The 27,031-nt window shown below is 42.5% G+C and overlaps 1 protein-coding gene across 1 annotated transcript in view; it reads right to left on the bottom strand.

Moving 5' to 3' along the window:
• PALD1 (phosphatase domain containing paladin 1) overlaps positions 1-27,031 on the bottom strand; it is a 271,064-nt gene that overhangs the window by 53,935 nt on the left and 190,098 nt on the right. Inside the window, exons 12-13 of the mRNA XM_078783909.1 lie at positions 24,038-24,133; positions 23,591-23,725 (exon numbers count right to left, since the gene is read on the bottom strand). Of these exons, the coding sequence (XP_078640035.1) occupies positions 23,591-23,725; positions 24,038-24,133 (231 nt within the window). The remainder of the gene's footprint in view (positions 1-23,590; positions 23,726-24,037; positions 24,134-27,031) is intronic.

The following is a 27,031-nucleotide window of genomic DNA, read 5'->3' as shown; positions in this document are numbered from 1 at the left end:
CTCTCTCTGTTCTCTTCACCCTCTCTTTTGCTCAAGGTCATCTTCCATCTGCTTGGAAATCTGCCAACATCACCGCTTTGCACAAAAAAGGTGCAAAAACAGATCCCAGCAACTACAGACCAATCAGCCTTCTCCCAATTATCAGCAAGGTCATGGAATCCATCATTGCTTCAGATATGAAATCTTTCCTCTTCTCCAATGGCTTGATCTCTGATCATCAATTTGGTTTCAGACCTGGACACTCCACTCTGGACATGCTGCTTCTGCTTTCTCAACAATGGAAGGAGGTCATCAATGCCAAACAGGAAATTAGAGCAGTCTCCCTTAACATATCACGTGCCTTCGATACAGTCTGGCACCCCGCTCTGCTCACCAAACTCTCCTCTTTTGGTATCCATGGAAATCTCCACGCATGGCTGGCGGACTTCCTCTCTAGTCGTAGTCAACGTGTGGCCATGAATGGGTTTCTCTCATCTCCTCTTCCTGTTCAGGCTGGAGTTCCCCAAGGCAGTGTTCTGGGCCCTGTGCTTTTCTGGTCTTCATCAATGATCTCTCTGACTCTCTTGAAAATCCTCTCTATCTCTTTGCTGACGACTCTACTCTCTGTCGCTCCATTCTTCATCCCTCAGATCGGCAGTCTGCAGCCTCCTCACTCTCTGCAGACCTTGACAAAATCACAGACTGGGCAAACAAGTGGAACATGTCTTTCAATCCTGACAAATCTCACACTCTTACGATGTCTCTCCGAAAAGACCGACTGGACAACCCTCCCATCCACTTTCTGAATAATCCTCTCCAAGAAGTTCTGTCACTCAAGCTTTTGGGTCTCACTATCTGCCATGATCTTTCCTGGAAAAACCACATTTCAAATCTGGCCTCCAAAGCCAGTCGCCGACTGGGCATCCTCCGTCGTGCGAAGTCCTTCCTTGGCACACCTGAGCTCCTCACCACATACAAGGCTTTCATCCGCAGCTCAATGGAATACTGCTCTCCCCTCTGGGCTGGTGCTCCTGCCTCACACCTAGCTCGCCTTCGCGCTGTTGAAACCAAAGCATTCAGAATCATTGGAATCTCCCGCGATGAAGCTAACTCCAAGGGCCTCTCACTCCCTCACCGCAGGCAGGTTGGTGGTCTTTCCGTCTTCTACCGACTCCTCTCTGGCCTTGCCCCCCCAGCTCTCTCTGGGCTCTGTCCGGCAAATATTCCTACAGGTCGCACAAGATCTGCCTGCAACCCTCTTTTGGTTAAACTGCCAAAATCAAGACTCTCTGCTCACCTTCACTCCTTCATTCCTCTTTTCTCCCGCCTCTGGAACAAACTCCCTCACTCTCTTCAATCCCACTCCACCCTCCAAGTCTTTAAAACAGCTGTTCACCACCATCTCTTATCTTCCCCCATCCAAAACCTTGATCTTTTCTACCCCCGCTAATTTCACCCCAATTCCCCTTTTTGAAATACCAACTTCTGTCCTGGAAGTCCTTGGTGTCCTTGTGCTTTATACTTCTCCCTCCCCCCCCCCCCCTTCCCATGCCTCCTCCCCCCGGGCCCTCTCCCTTCCACACATCTCCCTGCTCTCGGATGTTGTGTTTGTGTGCTTCCCCTTTTCTCCCCATCTTGTCTTCCGCTCCCTCTTTTTGTGTATTTTGTTTGTCTGGTCGATTTGTTTGTGAAGTACATGTTAGCTCTTTCATGAGCCTCGATTCAGTATACAAAAAAAAAAAAAAAAAAAAAATGGTGGTGAACAGACATTTTAAAGACCTGGAGGGAGAAGTGGGATTGAAGAGAGTGAGGGAGTTTGTTCCAGAGGTGGGAGAAAAGAGGAATGAAGGAGTGAAGGTGAGCAGAGAGTCTTGATTTTGGCAGTTTAACCATAAGAGGGTTGCAGGCAGATCTTGTGCGACCTGCAGGAATATTTGGGGGACAGAGCCCAGAGAGAGCTGGGGGAGCAAGGCCGGAGAGGAGTCGGTAGAAGACGGAAAGACCACCAACCTGCCTGCGGTGATTAAGTGAAAGGCCCTCGGAGATAGCGTCATCGCGGGAGATTCCAATAATTCTGAACGCTTTGGTTTCAACAGCGTGAAGACGAGCTAGGTGTGAGGCAGGAGCACCAGCCCAGAGCGGAGAGCAGTACTCCATTGAGCTGCGGCTGAAAGCCTTGTATGTGGTGAGGAGCTCAGGTGTGCCAAGGAAGGACTTCGCACGACGGAGGGTGCCCAGTCGGCGACTGGCTTTGGAGGCCAGCTTGGAAATATGGTTTTCCCAGGAAAGATCATGGCAGATAGTGAGAACCAAAAGCTTGAGTGACAGAACTTCCTGGAGAGGATTATTCAGAAAGTAGATGGGAGGGTTGTCCAGTCGGTCTTTTCGGAGAGGACAACTTTCCCCTGCAGTGTTTAAGCTTTCCCCTGCAGTGTTTTATTCAGTGGTATATTACAACACACTGTTTTTCTTCCTATTTAAAAGGCTCTTTTCAATTTCCTCTCCACCTCATTCCACTTCAAAAAAAAATTCAATCTCTGATAATTCTAAATCACTACATGCTCTAAATTCACATTCATTCCACCCCTCCTCCATCGTTCTGAAACGGATCGCCAACTTGAAAATCACAATAAACCCAAATTGTTATAAATGTTCATCTTTCATTAATCATCCACTTTCTAAACACCCCCTTGCCCCTCCCCTCCAAATCTCACCCCTTGCCCCTCCCCTTCAAAGCTCCCCCCCCAACCCCTCCCCTTCAAATCTCCCCCCCTGCCATCCCTCTCCAATTCTCCCCCCTCCCACATCCTTCTCAAAGCTGCCTCCTCCCCACTTCATCTCCCTTCTATCTCATACCTCCACCTCCCCCAACCTTCTACTTTCCTCTGCCCCCGCCCCCTCAAAGAACCCCTCACTGTTCCTCATCCCATCACCATCAAACCTTTCGTCCTCCTCATCCTTCCCTTTCTTGTAACTCTTCTGTAATATCTGACACACTAACAACGATGCGCAGGGATACGGTGTACCTATTCTAAACCGGGGTACACAACGGGATCATTCATCCCAACAAGCTGGTACTCAATTTGCCGACCTCGGAAGGATGACAGGCTGAGTCAACCCCCCTGGTGTTAATTCAGCGATCAACCGGGATTCAAACCCAGGATCCTAGGATCCCAAGCCAACACCCTAACGGCTAAGCCAACACCAGGCTCCAGCGGGGAAAATGGCCTTAAAACGATCATTCATTCATTCATTCATATCAACTGCTCTCCCGACCTCCCCCTCTCATCCTTCATCTGACCCTACCCCTCCCCTCCCATCTCCTGCACCGGATGCTCCCCCTCCCTCTCTCCTCATTAGCAATATGGACCTCAAACATCCGCGGCCTTCGCTCAAACCTGATTGATCTCTCCATTCATGTTGCTTCTGACAATCCAGACTTGATCTGCTCAACAGAAACTTTCCTTCTTCAAGATGTCTCTGATTCCTTAATATCTCTTCCTGGTTACTCCCTCCTCCGGTATGATAGACCTGAGCCTCGTCCTGGTGGTGGGGTTGCTATCTTTATCAAAAACTCTTTTCCTCACTCTCCTTGCACTGCCCTCTCTCCACCCCACCCCCAGGAGTACCTCTGGCTACGGCTTCCTCTCCGCTCCCAGCTTTTGTTCATATGTGTTCTGTACCGTCCTCCAAACAGTGATGACTCCATTTACATGTCGCTGTCTGACAACATGGACCAACTTCTATCAACTCATCCAAACCCTCTCTTCCTAATATGTGGCGACTTCAACTGTCATGATGCCAGCTGGCTGGGTATGGGTTCCTCTCTCACCAGCCATGGCACCTCAGCAAAGGACTTCTGTGACACATTGGGACTGACAAAATCTGACAATTTCCCGACCTGGATCTCAGTCAATGGAGTATCTTCTCTTCTAAACATGGTTATGACTAACTTCCCTGCAAATGTCTGCTGCTCTTCTTCTGCTGCAATCGGTTCTTCTGATCATATGCTTGTTAAAGTGGACATCTCTCTGGCCATTCTCAGAGAGCCTCCTCAGCGTCGACGAGTCTGGCATTTCACTCAGGCCAACTGGCATGGTCTTCAAGCAGCAATCAATCATCTGGACTGGTCTCCCATATCTACTGCCTCTGATATCAATTCTTCCCTGGGAATTCTTCCAAAGCAAACTGCTCTCTCTCATGCATAGATTTATCCCATCTCGTCTTCAGTTGTCTTAAACTTCCTCCCGTCCATGGTACACTGCACCTTGTGGTGAGGCAGTTGCCCTGAAACAATTTGCATTTGCCTCTTGGAAGGCAAATCCAACTGAAGGCAATCTCAGTTCCTTCCACCAAGCTCGGAACAAGTGTGTGTCTACCCTTAGGAGTGCCAGGAAGCACTATCTCTCCACACACAAGAATGAACCCTCAAACCTGTCTCCTTCCTCCAACTCCTGGTGGCGTCTGGTCAAATCCGTTTCTGGTGTTTGTTCCCCCTCCATCCCTTCCCTTACATAAAATGGCTACACAGTTGACACCGCACATGACAAAGCCGAATGCCTCAACTCTGTGTTTGCCTCAAAATCTTGTGTCCCAAACCCATGTCTCTCTGTTCCCACCTTACCCAGTCGAACCCAACTGCTTCTGAACTCTGTGTCATTCTCTCCTGACAAGGTGGAGAAGTTTTTGTTAAACCTCGACTCTGATTCTGCAACTGGACCAGATGGCATCAGCCCACGGGTCCTAAAATCCTGCTCTGCCACTCTATCTCACCCTCTCTCTGTTCTTTTCACCCTCTCTTTTGCTCAAGGTCATCTGCCAGCATCTTGGAAATCAGTAAACATTACCGCTTTACACAAAAAATGTGCAAAAACAGATCCTTGCAACTACAGACTAATCAGCCTGCTCCCAATTATCAGCAAAGTCATGGTATCTGTGGAAATGTAACTCATTGATTGGGACTGGTAACTCATTGATTGGGACTGGTAACGAAGCAGATAGACGATTTCGTAAATGAATGTCAGGAATGTGCACGAACATGGTAATCTCTTGTCCACCTGGTCACAGCCCCAGGCTGGAGCACCCCCCTATTGTTTGGTAAATGGAACTCGCAGCAGGAGGGGAGCGAGCTGGTGCCAGTGAGGCGACCGAGTAACGTTTGCGGAGAACGGATTAGAAGCAGCGGAGAAGGGATTACGATTTCAGCGCACAGAGGATTAACTGAAGTTTTGCCCATATAAACAGAAGAGACTTTGAGTCAAAGGGAGCACTCATCCTCAGAAGCCCTGCCCGACGGAATGAACGCGTACCACGAGTTCGGCGCTGCTGCCACGAAAGAGGGACTATGCGGATAGAGTTACCTGGTCCATTGAGTTAAACGGTATTATTTGGTATTGGAATGAAGTGAACAACCAGTTAATAAAGTTGTGATCTTTCGTAAACCTGTGACATCATTGGAGTCTTGAGTCTCACACCACTTCCCCGACAATCTGGAGGCACCGCTGGATTTCGAGTGGACGTCGCCAAGGTAAGCATGGCGTCTTGGGGATGGTCCATTACGAAATACGAACTTGTGTTTAATTCTGAACATGGTGGAGGATGTGTGTGTGGGGCTTGCCGCGATATAGGTAAAAGTCACGGATGGAACGTTTTAAATGATTCTATTATTCGTGTGTTTGCGAGGATGCGTACGGTATACGCTGGGTGTTAAGAGCCTTACTCTGGTCTGCAGGCAAATCGGCTCATGAAGTGCACCATGAGGCGATTTGTTTGCCGGTTCGGTAAGGTTCGGTAGGGTCCGTACACGTGTACAATCGTGTACACCCGTTTTAAATAAATAAATAAATAATTTTTTTCAGTTTTCCCGCCACTTCTAAAACTCGTTTGATTACAATATAAATTAATGACAGACAACGCCATCTCATGCCGGTCCAGAATTATTGTGAAAGATGGCGATTGGATGAAAATTGCATACCGACACTCCCTCACTGTCCCTCATTGTCCCTCATTTCCATTTCGGCTACCTGTCTCTTGCCCCCGCTCCTTCTTGCGAAATGAACGTCCTTTAAACAAGTTGAATGGTTTAGGAATGTTTAGAGGTCATTGCAATATTAATTACTGGGGATCATTTGTGAAATTTCATGAACAGATATGTGCAATGGATCCAATTTGAGTGAGTACGAGTTAATTTTGTGCAGGATTCGTGGAATGTACAAGGCTGGTACATGTGTGTAGCACTTGGAGACGTACCACTGAGCTGCCCGCTCTAGGTGTGCGATTAAGGCGGCGGACAAAGAAAGTATTATATACAGATATTTTTTCTCAGTCAAATTGGATGGGAAAAATCCACTTTTATATTTTCCCCCATTGCAATGTGCTTATATTTTGGAACGGCTAGGGGGATTTAAATAAAATAAAAAATGAGTAAGCTTTTCAGACATGCTTCACGGTTAAATGAAAGACAATAATTAAGCGCTTTGGGGAAGGCAATGGTAAACCACCCAATGTCGTACATGATATTTTCAGCACGATCATGGATTTGAGAATGCATGTAACTTGCAGTGTTGAACAAATTCAGACAGATAGAGAGAGACAGACAGACAGACAGAGAGAGATAGACAGAGAGAGACAGACAGAGAGAGACATAGACAGACAGAGAGATAGACAGACAGAGAGAGACAGACAGAGAGAACCACAGACAGAGAGAGAGAGATAGACAGACAGAGAGAGACAGACAGAGAGAGAGACAGACAGAGAGAGACAGACATAGAGAGAGAGACAGAGAGAGAAAGACAGACAGAGAGAGATAGACAGAGAGAGACAAAGAGAGAGACAGAAAGAAAGAGAGAGAGACATAGAGACAGACAGAGATAAAGATGATATTCAGACAGAGAGAGAGAGACAAATAGACAGACAGAGAGAGATAGACAGAGAGAGACAGAAAGTGAGAGAGACAGAGAGAGAGAGACAGAAAGAAAGAGAGAGAGACAGAGACAGACAGAGATAAAGATGATATTCAGACAGATAGAGAGAGACAGACAGAGAGAGACATAGACAGACAGAAAGAGAGACAGACAGAGAGAACCACCGCAGAGAGAGAGAGATAGACAGACAGAGAGAGACAGACAGAGAGAGAGACAGACAGAGAGAGACAAACAGACAGACAGAGAGAGATAGACAGAGAGAGACAGAAAGTGAGAGAGAGACAGACAGAGAGAGATAGACAGAGAGAGACAGAAAGTGAGAGAGAGACAGACAGAGAGAGAGACAGACAGAGAGAGACAAATAGACAGACAGAGAGAGATAGACAGAGAGAGACAGAAAGTGAGAGAGAGACAGACAGAGAGAGATAGACAGAGAGAGACAAACAGACAGAGAGACAGAGAGAGAGAGACAGAAAGAAAGAGAGAGAGACATAGAGACAGACAGAGATAAAGATGATATTCAGACAGATAGAGAGAGACAGACAGAGAGAGACATAGACAGACAGAAAGAGAGACAGACAGAGAGAACCACCGCAGAGAGAGAGAGATAGACAGACAGAGAGAGACAGACAGAGAGAGAGACAGACAGAGAGAGACAAACAGACAGACAGAGAGAGATAGACAGAGAGAGACAGAAAGTGAGAGAGAGACAGACAGAGAGAGATAGACAGAGAGAGACAAACAGACAGAGAGACAGAGAGAGAGAGACAGAAAGAAAGAGAGAGAGACATAGAGACAGACAGAGATAAAGATGATATTCAGACAGATAGAGAGAGACAGACAGAGAGAGACATAGACAGACAGAAAGAGAGACAGACAGAGAGAACCACCGCAGAGAGAGAGAGATAGACAGACAGAGAGAGACAGACAGAGAGAGAGACAGACAGAGAGAGACAAACAGACAGACAGAGAGAGATAGACAGAGAGAGACAGAAAGTGAGAGAGACAGACAGAGAGAGATAGACAGAGAGAGACAAACAGACAGAGAGACAGAGAGAGAGAGACAGAAAGAAAGAGAGAGACATAGAGACAGACAGAGATAAAGATGATATTCAGACAGATAGAGAGAGACAGACAGAGAGACATAGACAGACAGAAAGAGAGAAAGACAGAGAGAACCACCGCAGAGAGAGAGATAGACAGACAGAGAGAGACAGACAGAGAGAGAGACAGACAGAGAGAGATAGACAGAGAGAGACAAACAGACAGAGAGACAGAGAGAGAGAGACAGAAAGAAAGAGAGAGAGACATAGAGACAGACAGAGATAAAGATGATATTCAGACAGATAGAGAGAGACAGACAGACAGACAGAGAGAGACAGACAGAAAGAGAGAGAGATAGACAGAGAGAGAGACAGAGAGAGAGAGACAGACAAAGAGAGACAGACAGAGAGAGAACATTTTTGGGAACGTTTTGAGAACATTCAAATGTTGGGTTTTGCTAACGTTTCCACAACGTCGCTACAACGTTTCACTTTCGTTGTTGCAACGTTTTGCTCCAACGTTTTGGGAACATTCAAATGTTGGGTTTTGCTGACGTTTCCACAACGTCGCTACAACGTTTCACTTTCGTTGTTGCAACGTTTTGCTCCAACGTTTTGGGGACACTCAAATGTTAAGTAAATCGGATAAGAATTCACGAGTTATTTAATTATTAGCGATTAATGAAGTACTTATTTAATTAATTACATTTCTTATTACATTACAGTAATTACATTACAGTAATTACCTGAGGTAATTACAGTAATTACAGTTCCGGTAATTACAGTAATTACAGTAATCATTACAGTAATTGCAGTAATCTTATTACAGTAATTACATTACATTAACTCAGGCACCTTTTGAGTAAGGAAGCTGATATTTGGACATGACACTGACCAAGTGATGTGGCTGTCAAGGAAAATTTTGATTTATTGATTAATCATTTAATAAATTAACTCGTTGATTTATAAATGACTTATTTAATTAAAATTCCTCAGAGATACATCTTCGGATGAGATACTTGCAGATTGGTTATGCTATGAGCCAATTGATTAAGGAAAATATTTTGTGATGGCCATATTGGCAATTTCGTGGCCATATTCGTGGCCACTCAGTTAGTGCCACTGCACCTTTAAAATGCATCCCTGCGTTCATTTTTCGATCGATTGAGTTGAAATTTTGAACAATCGGATCTGGACTGTCGTTGTTAACGACTCTAGCACGCACCCGTCCAATCAGGATGGAGCGGTATGGTCCCCGGATCATCACTGCCCACAGTTTTAATTAGTTTTACTTTTTCTCTTGGTCATATAATTTTGAAGACATGCATGTCATGAGAAAGGAAATGTTTGTTCTGTTGAACGGAATAAATGTTGTTTATTTTTGTGGGTGTGTATTTTTGTGTATTTTGTATATATTTTCACGGCTAATTCCAGTTAACATCCTGCAAAATTTGCTCGTTTTTCTGGCCAAGTCGAAATTGCGTTGAGTTCCTATGGCATGCGCCATTAAAAGCGCTGTGTAATGGTTGAGCTCCCTTTATTTCATTTTGGTCATGAGGATGAGCAGACAAAGTGACAAATGCTGCGGCTGGAGCAGTAGAAGCGATGTTTTAATTGAAACGATGTAATTTAATTAAAAGTGGGAGGGGGCAACACCACGCATACCTCTTTTAAGGTGTGTATAAACCCTGGAATAAACGTGGGAGGGGGCAACACCACGCATACCTCTTTTAAGGTGTGTATAAACCCTGGAATATTTCAGCAATCAATACAATGCTGAAACTAGGTAAGTTAATTTAATGAGTAATTTAATGAGTAATTTAATGAGTAATTTAATGAGTAATTTAATGAGTAATTTAATGAGTAATTTAATGAGTAATTTAATGAGTAATTTAATGAGTAATTTAATGAGTAATTTAATGAGGAATTAAAAGTGGGAGGGGGCAACACCACGCATACCTCTTTTAAGGTGTGTATAAACCCTGGAATAAACGTGGGAGGGGGCAACACCACGCATACCTCTTTTAAGGTGTGTATAAACCCTGTAATATTTCAGCAATCAATACGATGCTGAAATGATGTAATTTACTGTGTAAGATGGTCGACCTTGGGTTTGTTTGGGTTTTGTTGTTTATTTTTGTGGGTGTGTATTTTTGTGTATTTTGTATATATTTTCACGGCTAATTCCAGTTAACATCCTGCAAAATTTGCTCGTTTTTCTGGCCAAGTCGAAATTGCGTTGAGTTCCCATGGCATGCGCCATTAAAAGCGCTGTGTAATGGTTGAGCTCCCTTGATTTCGTTTGGTCACGCGGATGAGCAGACAAAATGACGAATGCTGCGGCTGGAGCAGTGGAAGCGATTTTAATTGTTCAATGATTATTCGATATTGTTATGACTTATTGTCAATAGGTATACTAAGTGGCCATGAGGTAGCCTGTTGCTATGTACAGTTTTATTCTATTGTTGATTATACCACATAGCTGTGGTGATAAAGGAAATGTTCGTTTTAAATAGATGATTATGATAGGACCATGACTATAAAATCATGATGATTATTATGAATGATATCATAGGGTTCAAATGCAGAATGATTGCATGAACTTGGGAAAGAACTTTCAAGCCCTATGGGATAAATTGGGTGTTACAAGCGATGGAGTTTCAAAATTTAGCATGATTGAAGGAATTTAAAGTCTTATTTCAGGAGTTTTACGAAATTTATATTGCCAAGAGATTTGGGTACTATTAAAGAAAAATGATGATATTTTTCCCAAAGAACTTTAATATCTGCCATCCATTTTGGCGGTCTCACGAATGAAGGATGAGTTGCCTTTAGTGGTTGCAAATAAAATTTGTGGAGACCAGGCAAAATGGGGAAATATGTCAGATATGACCCTAGGACAGAACGGTGATTCATCAATTGACATGAGGTATGAACCAGAGGTGACGACCGATGAGCTTCGATCTCAGTCAATGGATGGACCTGTCCTGACATCATTGGGGAAAGGGCTTATGCAAGGAGTCATCCAAAAGGATTAATTTGATTTATTGATGAATATTGATAAATTAATTGAAATTGAATAATTCAATTTAATTGAATAAATTTAACTGAATAAATTGAACTGAATAAATTGAATTGAATATATTGATTGTTTGATTGATGAAAATGCGGTCTCAAGAAAGAAGCTTTGATATCTTTGTGAGATATTATCAATGTGAAGACAACCTTGGAAAATTGAGCAAGGTGGTGAGTTATATATAGATATATATGTGTGGTTACCATTGTGTGATTTCCCCTTCAACAGAGCGGACACCTGAGGATTCACCCATTTCATACTGACCCTCTGGCTCATCTGCAAATACTGATCTGTGAGATTGGATTGTGCAAAAGCCACAGGTGAGAGAGATTCTCTGGAAATCACCGTTTGAACAGGTGGAGAGATCCTTCCTGGAGGTACGAGAGAAGCTTTAGAGGAACAAACTACAACACATCCAACGCTACTTTGATAAAAGGCAAAATGGGAAATGGAGCCTGCAAGAATACACAAGGACAACCAGAGATTCCACAAAAAGGTACTTGTACACATCATAGGTACGACCGTTATGGTGCCGAAGCTATAAGGCAGGTCGAGAATTGGTATTTGTGGACAAAGGGACATGATGAGGAGTTTCCAAGAGATGGTACATTTGAGCGAAGTCGATTGGAAAGATTGGAACAAAGATCGAAAGCCAGGAAGAGACAGAATCTAACGGTAGACTGGCTTGCATTCCATCTTTGGGATGGTGAATCCAGACAACGGGAACAGCAAGAACGGATAACGGATCTAGAACTTAAAATAAAAAGGATACAGGATACAGTGGAGGAGACAAATGCACAACTGCCCTCGAAATTAGGAATGAAAGTGACAGTTGTCCCATCTGATTTCCAGTTGTCTCCCCAAAAAGGACGGTACAGAGAATTTTTTCGTGTTTCAGGAGATAACGAGAGATTGCAGTGGCAACTCAGGGATGTAGAGATGCAGCCCAGCAATACAGGTGCACAGGTGCACAGACCAGGCAACGACAGAAACCGGTGTTTCAAGTGTGGACGGATGGGACATTGGAAAAGAGGATGTCCGTATACCAAAAGGAAGACAAGTTCATAGGGTAAACCAAGATCAAGGGTACCAGTGCTGACCGATACCTCAGACAATGATTAGGCCTTCATTGCGACAAATCCCAAATGACGATTGGCCTCAACAAATTAGATTACTGGACAAACATGAATAACTGTCGATGATTCTTGGGTCTGAAAAGTTTTCGGAGCAAGAATTATTCATTTTTCTTTTGCTTGTAAGCAAATTGATAATTAATTGATCAAATGCCGAAATTGGATCTTTTATGTTGGGCACAAAATTTTAAATTTACAAAGTTTGGAACAATGGCTTTGCAATTTTTTTGGCAAACCAAGTGACAAGAGTCACATCATGATCAGGTGGGAATTTCGGACTATTGTTCCACACGATTGATAGGTCAGTGGTCGACTGACATACAAATGGGTGGGTAGTCAAATTTGGATAAATTATTGTGGGAACTGAAAGGGTAATGTCAATGTGACGTCATAGGGGTTTTCTAAGAATAAACTTTTTGGTCCATTTGTGTATTAGCGCTTATAAAATTGAAGGACAAATTTTGAGAAATTGAAATAAAGTTGACACCCATCCGGATCTGTAAATAAGGGTTCCAACGCAAACAAATACGCATAATGCATGTGTGTGTGGGTATTTTGTGTGTCAATGTTAGTGTTTTTGTGTATCAATCTTACAAGATTGTTGACACCGACAGTGTGCCTTGTCTGGAAAATAGATAGTTCCATGGGGATGGGATCGCATATCGAGAGAATTCGTAAAATAAAAAAAAATAGAAATATAATTTGATTATGAAAATTATCACTTTTGTCAAGGGAGATGGAGAATAAAGATTTGATTTGCTGAGTTATGAGCAGCTATTCATTAATAGTAAAAATTGGGAGTAATCTTGGGATTCCATTGTGATCGAATTTATATGAGAATCAAAGCTATTTATGGATATGAGCTTCATAAAAATGTGGGAGTACAAAATTAGCCAAATTTTGGAGAGGTCTTACACTGACTTCCCAGAGTACTCTGTTCATGGCTTTTTATATATATAAACTTGAATTTTATCAGCATATAAATTGTGCTGTATGTATGGATGTGTTTTAGGCATAGATGATATGGGAAAATAGTAAAGAAAATTTTGCTGGTTTTAACTATTGTGGATTTTCAGCTCTGGAGTTCAAACAAAGTCACTGGTTAACAGATGAGAAAGGATAGTAAATAAATTATTCGATGCTGGGCAAATTAAGTACGATATTACTGAGACTTATGAGAGCTATTGTTCTTCCTTACAGCAGTGGAAAATTATTGGAAAAAAATTAGATCCAACATAATGAATCTATAAAAGAACGTGATAGGGATAATATCCTCAATTTGTACTAATTATTTGATTGTGGGTAAAGGAATTAATTTATCGTAGTGGATTGTTAACAGCAGCCTGAAAATGTCCTGAGAGTGTGCATCCATGTAATCAGAAATCCCAGATTTGTTTTTACAAACAACATTTTGGTAGAGGTCTTGTGTGGACGAGCACTTCCTTGGTAGATAAAAAACGGTACTGCATGCTGGCAGCCACTTTTGCGGCCAGTTAGGCCAAACAAATTGAGAGGAAATTGTAGTTAAATACGTAAGTTACACATGGCTATTTGTAAAAAAAGGAAATTTGTTGAGATGGGAAACATTTTTCGAAGGTTTATTAAAGTGTTATAATATGACATGTGGCAAGGCAAACTATTGGATGGGAAAATTAGATCTGGTTATAGAATAAATTTATTGACCCCTTGAAGTTAATTCCTCGAATCATTGTTTCACTGGCATTTTTTGTTCACATTGGAAATAGTTTGGTAGAGCTTTGGTTAAAACCTTTGGTTGCGGTATCTTGGAACGAATTGATAAACCATAGGAGATTGATATGAATAGAAACAAATATGGACCCAAAATAGAAAGTTGGATTCATGCCTCTCATTGCAAGCAAGCACATGGGGCTAAGGTGGACGATCCCACAGAAAATGAGGCTGCACCTAGCAGCCCAGCAGAACATTCAGTGGCGGATAAATGATAGTCGTGATATACATTCATTTGAATTACATTTTAACACCCCTTGCATTGATAAACATTACATTTTCAACATGTGATATTCCTACTTGGGATAGTGACATTTATTTGCCTACATGACATACCATTATCTACTGATATTAGCGCAACATGAGGGATAATGTATCACAACTACACTCATGATTAGGGGATTTAGTTCGACCCCGGGAGATAGGGGGATCAGGGTAAGACAAATAATCTGATTTATGTTACATATTAAGGGATTGTCTTTATTTACCTTTTAGGAAGCTTGTTAGTTTGGTATACAATGTTGAATGTCATTGACATATAATTATGTCATAGGTATGAATATATACAAGGAGTAGCAGACTTGTTTGTTGGTTTAGTAGTTATATTGGCAATTGTTTTAGTGGTGGCTTGCTTGAAAGCCTTAGTGACGGTGTGTTTGAATAAGGTAACCAACAACACGATGATAACGCATGAAGTGACAAATGAGGAAAGAAATGTGGAACCAGAAAAGGAAGACTTTTATGGCGACATAAATACTGAGATTAAAAGATTAAATCAAGTGATGTTGCAAATGAATACAGTAGAATTAAGATAATGGCATAACGACAATGTTATGAGTTGTGTCAATTACAATATCAGTGAACTCATATCACCACGAGTGACACACTGTTAGAAAAAAAAAAAAAAAGGGAAAAGAAAAAAGTGGAGAGGAATTATGGTAATAATACATTATGCTTAATTTGTTGGTTTGGGAAAATTGTTGTTGGGAATTAGATATTCCCGTTTGTGATTGTAATCATATACAATTTATTTTCTTAGAGTAGTGCTAAAATACCGGCATGAGTTAATTTTTGAACTATATTAACCTGAAAGCAATTGTGGATGCTATTCTTAGTTTAGTAGTCAAATACATACCTGATTGAATATTATTTGTGTGACGCATATAAATGAATATAACTTTTTGTGTTAAGGAAAAACAACAAATTGTTGAATGTGAAACTGTCGGAAGATATACATGATTATGCTGATTTCATGGTAAGATGTACCCCATCTGATTCAGTGTGTGTGGAAAGCAGATTCAGATGTGACTGAGCATAAGGATAAGACGAGATCACATTTGAAGGGGGTGCTAACGGAATTTGGAAGAAGTTCGAGAAAGAAAATTTGTGGCTAAAAAATGAAGTTAAACGTGGCATACACCCTCTTTCACAAAGAATGATGAAGACATTCTCCCGTGTAGCTTGGAGATGGATGCTTACCTTCACCAAGGAAATTTATGTGACCATTTGCCTGGATCACACTGCAACAGATGAAAGAAAGGCGATCACTTACTCTTGTTCGAAGGCTTGGAACATTCATCACATCAGAAGTTGCAGGACAACGACACCTTACCTGCAACCTCTGTGAAATGCGGGGACATATGTTATTACTTCACCAACTTCCGGGGAGCCAGCATGGAGCTGCAAACCAATGGCTGTGCCTTTTCACAACAGCTGTGCACGATTCTGCGGGCCACTCCTGGTATGGACCATGGATGACCTGAACACCATGGTCCCAACATCATTGTGGATGCATCCGGCATCCCTGTTCCACATCTTGCTGGCCAATCAACGTCACACCAATACTTGCTGCCCACTCACAATGAGGGAGGAGGCAAGTCGACTACAACTGGGTGAAGGCCTTGTTCAGGAATTACTATGGTTTACAGCAAAAAGTGGCAAGAATGCTACATGGAGAGCAGGGTCAGTCTATGACTCCGCAATGTTACCACAACAGCGAAATCCTACACGAAGTAGTGCAGGTGCTATGAAGACATTAGGAGAAAATGTTTCATACCTGGATTCAAACACAAGTGATCAGCCCTTCCTTTCAAACAAAGTCAACATTTGTGTGGAGGCAAACGTTTTTGCCAGATGGTGCAGATGCTTTACAAAACTTGAAAATGAAGTGAAATTGTTGTATCTTGGTGATGGTGAAGTGTTGTTTTGAAAAGATATTTGTGATGCAAATGCAATAGATTGAACAATATGGAAGGAGTCAATGACCAACGAAATGTTTTGTGATTCTTGCAGGATGACGGTGTATGCCTAAGGGAATTTGATTACCAAAGTTATGGTTTGAATACTTGTATTGATATTTACTTGTAGATATTGATTATTTACTTATACTTGTAATGATGTTTACTTGCAGTGATTGATTATTTACTTATACTTGTATTGATGTTTACTTGCAGTGATTGATTGTTTACTAATATTGATGTTTAGATTAATGGTTAATATAAACAAAAACAAAAAGATGAGGGAATTGTGGAAATGTAACTCATTGATTGGGACTGGTAACTCATTGATTGGGACTGGTAACGAAGCAGATAGACGATTTCGTAAATGAATGTCAGGAATGTGCACGAACATGGTAATCTCTTGTCCACCTGGTCACAGCCCCAGGCTGGAGCACCCCCCTATTGTTTGGTAAATGGAACTCGCAGCAGGAGGGGAGCGAGCTGGTGCCAGTGAGGCGACCGAGTAACGTTTGCGCGAGAGCGGATTAGAAGCAGCGGAGAAGGGATTACGATTTCAGCGCACAGAGGATTAACTGAAGTTTTGCCCATATAAACAGAAGAGACTTTGAGTCAAAGGGAGCACTCATCCTCAGAAGCCCTGCCCGATGGAATGAACGCGTACCACGAGTTCGGCGCTGCTGCCACGAAAGAGGGACTATGCGGATAGAGTTACCTGGTCCATTGAGTTAAACGGTATTATTTGGTATTGGAATGAAGTGAACAACCAGTTAATAAAGTTGTGATCTTTCGTAAACCTGTGACATCATTGGAGTCTTGAGTCTCACACCACTTCCCCGACATATCCATCATTGCTTCGGATATCAAATCCTTCCTCTTCTCCAATGGCTTGATCTCCGATCATCAACTTGGATTCAGAACAGGTCATTCTACTCTGGACATGTTGCTTCTGCTGTCTCAACAATGGATGGAGGCCCTCAATGCCAAACAGGAAATCAGAGCTGTCTCCCTTGACATATCACGTGCCTTCGATACGGTCTGGCACCCAGCTCTGCTCACTAAACTCTCCTCCTATGGTATCCATGGAAATCTCCACGCTTGGCTTGCGGACTTCCTCTCTGGTCGTAGTCAACGTGTGGCCCTGAATAGATTTCGCTCATCACCCCTTCCTGTTCTGGCTGGAGTTCCCCAAGGTAGTGTTCTGGGCACTGTGCTTTTTCTGGTCTTAATCAATGATTTCTCTGACTCTCTGGAAAATCCTCTCTATCTCTTTGCTGATGACTCCACTCTCTGCCGCTCCATTCCTCATCCCTCAGATCAGCTGTCTGCAGCCTCCTCACTCTCTGCAGACCTGGACAAAATCACAGACTGGTCAAACAAGTAGAACATGTCTTTCAATCCCGACAAATCTCACACTCTTACTATATCTCTCCGAAAAGACCGACTGGAAAACCCTCCCATCTACTTTCTCAACAATCCTCTCCAAGAAGTTATGTCGCTCAAGCTTTTGGGTCTCACTATCTGCCATGATCTTTCTTGGGAAAACCACATTTCCAAGCTGGCCTCCAAAGCCAGTCGCCATCTAGGCATCCTCCGTCGTGCGAAGTCCTTCCTTGGCACACCTGAGCTCCTCACCACAAGCAAGGCTTTCATCCGCAGCTCAATGGAATACTGTTCCCCCCTCTGGGCTGGTGCTCCTGCCTCACACCTAGCTCAGCTTCACGCTGTTGAAACCAAAGCTTTCAGAATCATTGGAATCTCCTGCAATGAAGCTAACTCCGAGGGCCTTTCGCTCACTCACCGCAGGCAGGTTGGTGGTCTTTCTGTCTTCTATTGACTCCTCTCCGGCCTTGCTCCCCCAGCTCTCTCTGTGCTCTGTCCCGCAAATATTCCTACAGGTCGCACAAGATCTGCCAGCAACCCTCTTATGGTTAAACTGCCAAAATCTAGGCTCTCTGCTCACCTTCACTCTTTCATTCCCCTTTTCTCCCACCTCTGGAACAAACTCCCCCACTCCCTTCAATCCCACTCCTCCCTGCAGGTCTTTAAAACAGCTGTTCACCACCATCTCTTATCTTCCCCCATCCAAAACCTTGATCTTTTTTTACCCCCGAAATTCCAACTTCTTTCCTGGAAGTCCTTGCAGTGTCTATATGTTTTATACCTCTCCCACCTCCCCCCAAGCCCTCTCCCTCCCACAGTTCTCTCGATGTCCCTGCTCTCAAATGTTGTGTGTGTGTCCTTCCTCCTCTCTCCCAATCTTGTCTACCGCTCCCCTTATTTTGTGTTTTATGTGTCGGTTTGTGTCGGTTTGAATTTTTGTACGATTAATGTTAATTACGATTTGTACGATTATTAAGCCTGGTGTTGGCTTAGCGGTTAGGGTGCCGGCTTGGGATCCTAGGATCCTGGGTTCGAATCCTGGTTGTTCGCTGAATTAACGCGAGGGGGGTTGACTCAGCCTGTCATCCTTCCGAGGTCGGCAAATTGAGTACCAGCTTGCTGGGATGAATGATCCTGGTGTGTACCCCGGTTTAGAATAGGTACACCGTATCCCTGCGCACCATAAGAGTGTGACCAAGGGTTGGTATCAGGAAGGGCATCCGGCCATAAAAACATTGCCTCAAACAGGGAACCATGATTGTCAGGGGGCCCGCAAGGCTAACCCCCGCTCTAGCAGAGAAAAATGGCATTAAAACGATCATTCATTCATTCATTCATAATGTTAGCTCTTTCAATGGCCTCGATCTTGTATACAAAAAAAAAAAAAAAAAAAAAACACAGGCCTAACAAGAGGCCTCAAAGCTATGCGAGGAAACAAAATGGTGGTGATTTGTTTTTGAAGACACACCCACGGACAAACAGACAGACTCAAAAACTCAGACTCACAGACAATCACCTACAGAGAATATTATATAGATGCCAGGGGTCTACTTATGTCCATCGTCTATGTGCAATATACAAAGTTTGTTCAAATTTTCAAAATGAGACACTTACAATGGTCCAATAAACATCAACGGGTTTTTTTGTTTTAAATCTTAAGTGCATATGATGAGTAAGGAAATGTTTTTCTTACGTATCGTGGGGTGAAACAGAATATTTTTAAAGTCTTGATTTGACATGTCCCAATCTCGACAATATGAATACATTGAATATGAATTATGTACTCATATGAATACAATGACATGGCTCAGGTACACAATGAATGGCATTTGGAATAGATCACCCATTTTCATACATTTGTATTGAGCATGATCCAAAACAACAGCCAATAATTATCACTGTCCATATAATTTATTCAGTTTAGATGTTTAATCTCCCTGTTATTATAAAGGCAATTATAACAAGTACTAGCATGGATCGGCTCACTACGCTCGCCTCACCACACGTCGCTGCAGAGGCATAGGCTTGTTTTAACTGAGGATAATATTTTAAGTGTTTCCACTGACCGTACATGAATTGTTGTGTTGTCATGATTTGCACCAATCAGAATACAAACATTTATTTTGGCAAATTTATTTATAATTTTGCTGATATTATTCATTTGTAATTTATTTGCAATATAAAAAGGTCCAAGTGGTGTAAACCTCTAAATGGTCAAGGGCCCAAGCTGTCAAATCTGTCTGAATAGTGTAAGGGGTCTAAATGGTGTCAAGGTCTAAAGGGTTGAAAGAAACTTGAGGCACTTGAGGGGTGTAAAGGTCTACAGGTTCTCGGGGTATAAAGCATATAAAAGGTTTAAAGGTGACGTGATTTAAAGGTGTCCAAAGTCTTGAAAGAGTCTTAAAGGTAAAAGGGGTGTTAAGAACTTGGGAGTATGGGTTTAAAGGGTCTTTTGGATCCTTTGGGTATTTTGGTTATTCAGGTTATTTTGGTTATTTAGCATATTTGGGGTCTTCTGGGTGTGCAGGGTGTTTAGGGTCTTTGGGGTATTTGGGATATTTTGGGGCTTCAGGGTATTTTGGGTCCTCTTGGTCGATAATGGTCTTTGGGGTATTTTGGGTCTTCATGGACTTTTGGATATTTAAGGGTCTTTTACGTCTTCGGGGTATTTTGGGTCCTTTTGGTCTTTGGGGTATTTAAGGATCTGTGTCTTTTGGTTACTTGGGTCTTTTTGTTCCTCTGGGTCTTTCAGGTCCTCTGGGTCCTTTGGGGTCTTTAAAGGTCTTATGGGTCTTTTGGTTATTTTGGGTCTTTAAGTGTCTTCAGGGTCATTTGGTCTTCAGGGTCTTTAGGGGTCTTTAGGGTATTTGGGGTATTTTGGGACTTCAAGTTGTTTTGGGTCCTCTGGGTCTTTTGGGTCCTCTGGGTCTTTGGGGTATTTAAGGTCTTGGTGGTCTTGAGGGTCTTGGGGGTTTTAAAAGGTCTAAGGGGACTCAGTAGTCTAAAGGGTTGAAAGGTACATTCCAATAATATGTAATTACTAGACTATGTAATTAATAGACAGGATGCAAGCGATTCAAACATTACATAACTGGATGGTATTCAGAGAATACTTACCCTGCACAGCCAACTTGGTGCAGGTCAACTATTCTGTTTTTAAAGGGTTTTTTCTTTGATCCAATATGGCTGCCAGACGACGTGAGCGATTACATCATAAAATTATATTCCCTAATATAATTGTTGCGTAGATCACGCTCAATAAATTTCAAACTGATCAGAATAAGCGTTGTCCTTGTTGAATTATGACGTCATCATTGAGGCACCAATGCCGTCATTGTTAACAACACCTATTCTCCATATTGAGTTCTTTACAATGGGCCATGCTTACATTTTTTCCATGGAGCGGTTTTGGAGATATAGAGGTGCAACGTTTTTCGGTTTTTCCATGATGGCGCCTGTACCACCTGACATATGACGTCATAATTCAAATTTAAACAATTCTACAGGAGTCGCCGCTGCTCTGGTCCAAATTTCGTGTCCATTGGACTAACAGTTGTAGAGGAAAATATTGTTTGCATACTGATCAGATCAAGCATTGTACTTGTCGAATGACGTCATAATGAAGGCACCGATGACATCATCATCAACATATCTTATTTTCCATGGGGAATACTTGACAATGAGCCTTGTTTCAACTCTTTCCATTGAGCGGTTTGGGAGATATAGAGGTGTAACGTTTTTCCAAGATGCCATCTGTACCACGTGACGAATGACATCATAATTACTAGCAACAGTACCCGCCCTACGGTCAATCTAGACAGTCAAGTTCGCTCATCTTTTCGGTGCACCGGCATGAGCCGATAACGGCCTGTGCAGGCGCTGATCCGAGGATCTCATCAAACCGTCCGATCGGTAGTAGCGACGGGCGGTGTGTACAAAGGGCAGGGACTTGATCAACGCGAGCTGATGACTCGCGCTTACGGGGAATTCCTCATTCGTGGGACACCGTCTCCAGCCCCAGTCCCCATCACGGATGGGGCTCAGCGGTTTACCCAAGCCTGACGGTGAAGGGGCAAGGTACACGCTGGCCCGTCCAGTGTAGCGCGTGTGCGGCCCCGAACATTGAAGGGCATTAAACGTTCATTAAACATTAAACGTTCATTAAACATTAAACGTTCATTAAAGGATTACGAAACGAAAAACATGACGAAATTACGTTCACACCGTCACGTCAAACACTACCGTGAACACATACATCGTCACAACATCGTCACAATGAACATTATGCGAACGCGAATGTTATGCGAGAGTCCAAACCTGAGAATGCTGGAGACCAAAGCTGAAATTGGGAAAACTAAATAGCCTATTTTACTCCTGGAGATCCCAGGATTACCCACCCAAAATATCTTTGCGATCGGTTCAGCAGTTTTTATGGTACCTTCGAACAGACAGACAGACGGACATTTGTTGAATTATAGTAAGATCGTCACAATGAGAACATCGTCACAATGAACGTTACGCGAACGCGAATGTTATGCGGGAGTCCAAACCTGAGAATGCTGGAGACCAAAGCTGAAATTGGGAAAACTAAATAGCCTATTTTACTCCCAGGGGTCCCAGGATTACCCACCCTAAATATCTTTGCAATTGGTTCAGCAGTTTTTACGGTACCTTCGAACAGACAGACGGACATTTGGTGAATTATAGTAAGATGAATAAAAAAAAGTATACAGGCAAAGGCGATCTGATTGTAAAATTGTGTCAATCGGACCAACGGTTGCTGAGAAAATGAATTTAAAAAATACAGACACGCACGCAGCGTACGTACGCAACCGAATGCCAAACCCTGCTTTTAGTTTCGCAAGCACAGGGAAATGAAGAGACAAAGTCACACAACTTCATGCATGGACAGACGGATGCATAACGAGGCCAAGCTCCTTTTATATATATACTAGCATGGATTGGGTCGCTACGCTCGCCTCACCACACATCGCTGCAGAGCCACAGGCTTGTTTTAACTGATGATAATGACCTCACTGAACTTGACTAATGACCTGACCTGACAAATAGAGCTACATTCAAAGTACACCGTGCCGCCATGCCAAATAAATAAATAATATATCCTCCAGCGCCAGGCAATGCCGCAGTGTAGCATATGGCGACATAATTGGGAGCAGTGTACAATAATTGATTAATTGATTAATTGCATAATCAAAATTATTAATAAAAAAAAATCATAAAATAATTAATTTCTTAATCAATTTGTTAATAGCATACTTAAACTAACTCTGCTTCATCCGAATCTATAACTTTTTGAAAAAATAATTAACGAATTAATCCAAAAAAATTAAATCAATTTCTTGATTAATGAATAAACCAAAAATACCCTTTATACCCAAATCACTTGGTCACTGTCTTGTCCAAATATCAGCTTCCGAGCTCAAAAGGTGCCTGAGATATTGCCCAGATGCGAAAGAAAATAAATAAATGATGAATAATGAAAATAAATAAATGATAATCGTGGAATAATTCAACCATTAATGAATTGGCTAATATAATACCGAAACCACCACCGTTTCATCTGAATCTAACTTTTAACAAATGTATTAAGTAAATAATCAAAGAATTAAATAAATAATCTTCGGAGTGCTCTGAATGTTGTTTTGTAATAACATTAATATTATGCTATTATCATAAGTTTTGTTATTACGTTTTATTTAGAAACTGCCATGGAAAGACGACACGAAAAACGGCACGGAAATGGCAGGAGGGTCGTTTTATTAACCATTGTGGGGTATATGAACCACAGTAGGTCTACATTCGGCTCCGCGTATTTTAGTTTGATAGACGCCTCAAAGTGGAATATCATCGAATTAATTAATTATAATAAGCAACTGATATCAAAGCAGAAATTGTACTTTTTCCAGATTATATTATTGTTATGAAAACATATACAGTTTATTCAGTATTCATGCATGTTGCAGATTTATGGAAGGAAAAATTAGAGTTGCATGATAGGATCATGGAAAGATAGATAGCTTCCAAAGGCAAAACCCTGTAAACAAACCAGAACACGGGTTCCCTTTGTGATGAGGTCAGGGCGTGCTTGCAACTCGGAAAGATTGGTTTGTGCAAGTATGCGGTAGAAGTCTGGATGGATTCGCATCCATCTGGTGAATGTCAGGGGAAGACCCAGAGGAAGCTGCGGGAAAAGTGGGAGGGTAGTGAGTGTGGGGGATGAAACAAATACAATGATAAAAATGCAAACAGCAATATTTGAGAAGAGCTAATGGAAAGGAGGCTTTTTGGGGGAATGAAAATGGAAGTTCTTTACAATGTATCCCCCTACAGATAATATGGCAAGCTCCCCAGGAATTGGAGAGCCAAACATGTGACTTTGGAAGCTGCACAATACAGAAATGAGGAAAAGGGTCAATTCAGGCAAGAGCTGCAAAATGTGTTCCCAGTTAACAGCCAAGATTTCTGGCCTGGACTAGAATGGCTCATTCCATACCTGTTGATCCAAGTAGGCATAGAAGACGATAAGATAGAAGTATGTCTGCAAGTTATAGATTGCCTTTTTCAGGAAGTAATCACGAGCACTGACACCCTACGAATGGCATAGTAGAGAGGGTTAATAAAGTTTGACATGATTCGTTGGCCAGAAATAATTATTTTTACATAGTTTGGATACAGAAATCTGGGGTCATGCAGTAGTTTAACTACAAGGAATATCAGGTTGACTGTTCCAGAAGCAAGGCCTGTGAAAAAGATTCTCGCTCAACCCACACTACGTGTAGTGTTGGGTGGAATATTGTGCAAGGAAAACCCTTCTGGAACATTTCTAGGGTGGGTGTCACTCCAGGGTGTGGTATCACTGTTTTCTATACTTGGAAAAAAGAAACGCAAGTTTTTATGTCAAACCCTACCCTACCCTAACCCTAACAACTAACCCTAACAACTACCCTAACCCTACACCTACCCTACCCTAACTCTACCCTACTCTAACAACCCTACCCTAACCCTACCCTAACCCGAACAACTAACCCTAACAACTACCCTAACCCTACACCTACCGTACCCTAACCATAACTCTACCCTACTCTAACAACCCTACCCTAACCCTAACCCTACCCTAACCCTACCCCACCCCACCCTAACAACTCGTGGCATTGTCGTCTACTGAGTGAATTCGGTTCAAGCCTCCATGGACCATAGACCACCACAGGAACATCAACTTTCTTATGCAATTTAGCCTTGGAAGCCACAGTAAGTGATTGTTTGAAAATCCATTCAACCCCCATTGTGGTGGTTCAGTGGGCATGACGCTCAAGAAATGTGGTTGAAAATACAGGTGCTTAAAATGGTATTACAAATCTTTGTCATTGATTAATAATATAATTTGTGCACAACAATGCACATTAAAAAAATGCGTCTTAGGAACTTGCGTTTCTTTTTTTTTGCCAAGTGTACTTGCCATGCACGTGGTGTGGGTCGGTCCTCACAAAGAGTCTGAAATGGGGTGATGATGTCATGCTGGTGTTAATTAATACGATATTTTTTGCAATATTACTCGCAATCCAACATATGCAGCTGAAGTGTAAATGGAACAGCACAACGCTCCACCATGCTGGTATTGGTGATGAATGAATCAGGTTATTCTGGGAGTGTTTATCACCTTGTGGGGGGATGGGGGGGGGGGTTGGGGTGAGGTGGGTGAGGGATTTTTCTCCTGCCTTCGATTCTATTGTTGCACTTACTTTAGATATATAACACTTTGACCATTACACACCTGATAGCAGATATCTTACAAATAACACCACATTCATTCAAATCTAAAACAATAAATTTTAGCCATTTTGATAGAATATTTCCTGTCATTAATAATGCAATTTTCTTAATGAAAACCACTTGGAAAATTATAAAACAATTATAGAGGTAAGAAAAGTAGAGATGTCTGTGGTGATGCACTAAAATCTTGCGATCCAGCTCAAATATACCTCGTTTTTTGAAGCCGTACCATCTCAAAATGGTGGCTCACACATACTCAATACATTTTTATGGGAACACAGAATCGAGATGCTCTTCTAAGACAACAAAGAATCAATTACATATTTTCAAGAAACAGAAATATACAAAAGTCCTAGAAATGCCCAGTCTCTGGCATGGTATGGCTAATCGCCACCTTCATCGTCGTCATCATCGACAAGGTTCCTTAAGCTTTTTTTTGTGTTTGTTTTTTTGTATACAAGATAGAGGCTCGTGTAAGAGCGAACATTAATGACAAAAACAAACAAACGGACACACAAGACAAAACAAAGGGAGCAGGAGACAAGATGGTGAGAGAGGGGGAAGCACACAACCACAACATTTGAGAGCACGGACATCAGGAGATCTGTGGAAGGGAGAGGGAGGAGCCATGGGAAAGGTTGAGGTAAAAACCACATGGACACTGCTAGGACTTCCAGCAAAGAAGTCGGTATTTCAGAAAAGTGGATCTGGGGTGAATTACGGGGGTAGAAAAGATCAAGGTTTTGGATGGGGGAAGATAAGAGATGGTACTAAACAGCTGTTTTAAAGACCTGGAGGGAGGAGTGGGATTGAAGAAAGTGAGGGAGTTTGTTCCAGAGGCGGGAGAAAAGAGGAATGAAGGAGTGAAGGTGAGCAGAGAGTCTTGATTTTGGCATTTTCACCAGAAAAGGGTTGCTGGCAGATCTTGTGCGATCTGCAGGAATATTGGGGGACAGAACACAGACAGAGATGGGGGAGCAAGGCCAGAGAGGAGTCGGTAGAACACAGAAAGACCACCAACCTGCCTGCGGTGAGTGAGTTAAAGGCCCTCACAATCAGCATAATCGTGGGAGATTCCAATGATTCTGAAAGCTTTGGTTTCAACAGCGTGAAGCCGAGCTAGGTGTAAGGGCAGGAGCACCAGCCCAGAGGGGAGAGCAGTATTCCATTGAGCTGCGGATGAAAGCCTTGTATGTGGTGAGGAGCTCACGTGTGCCAAGGAAGGACTTCACATGACGGAGGATGCACAGTCGGCGACTGGCTTTGGAGGCCAGCTTGTAAATGTGGTTTTCCCAGGAACGATCATGGCAGATTGTGAGACCCAAGAGCTTGAATGACAGAACTTCTTGGAGAGGATTGTTGATAAAGTAGATGGGAGGGTTGTCCACTCGGTCTTTTCAAAGAGACATAGTGAGAGTGAGATTTGTCAGGATTGAAAGACATGTTCCACTTGTTTGAACAGTCTGTGATTTTGTCCAGGTCTGCAGAGAGTGAGGAGGCTGCAGACTGCCGATCTGAGGGATGAGGTATGGAGCGGCAGAGAGTGGAGTCATCAGCAAAGAGATGGAGAGGATTTTCCAGAGAGTCAGAGAGATCATTGATGAAGACCAGAAAAAACACAGGGCCCAGAACACTGCTTGGGGAACTCCAGCCTGAACCGGAAGGGGAGATGAGAGAAATCCATTCAGGGCCACACGTTGACTTAGACCAGAGAGGA

This window comes from Myxine glutinosa, chromosome 8, assembly GCF_964187855.1.
Source record: "Myxine glutinosa chromosome 8, kmMyxGlut1.1, whole genome shotgun sequence".
Classification (NCBI taxonomy): Eukaryota; Metazoa; Chordata; class Myxini; order Myxiniformes; family Myxinidae; genus Myxine; species Myxine glutinosa.
Note: the sequence above shows the minus strand (reverse complement) of the source record. Positions and strands in the feature narration are given on the sequence as shown.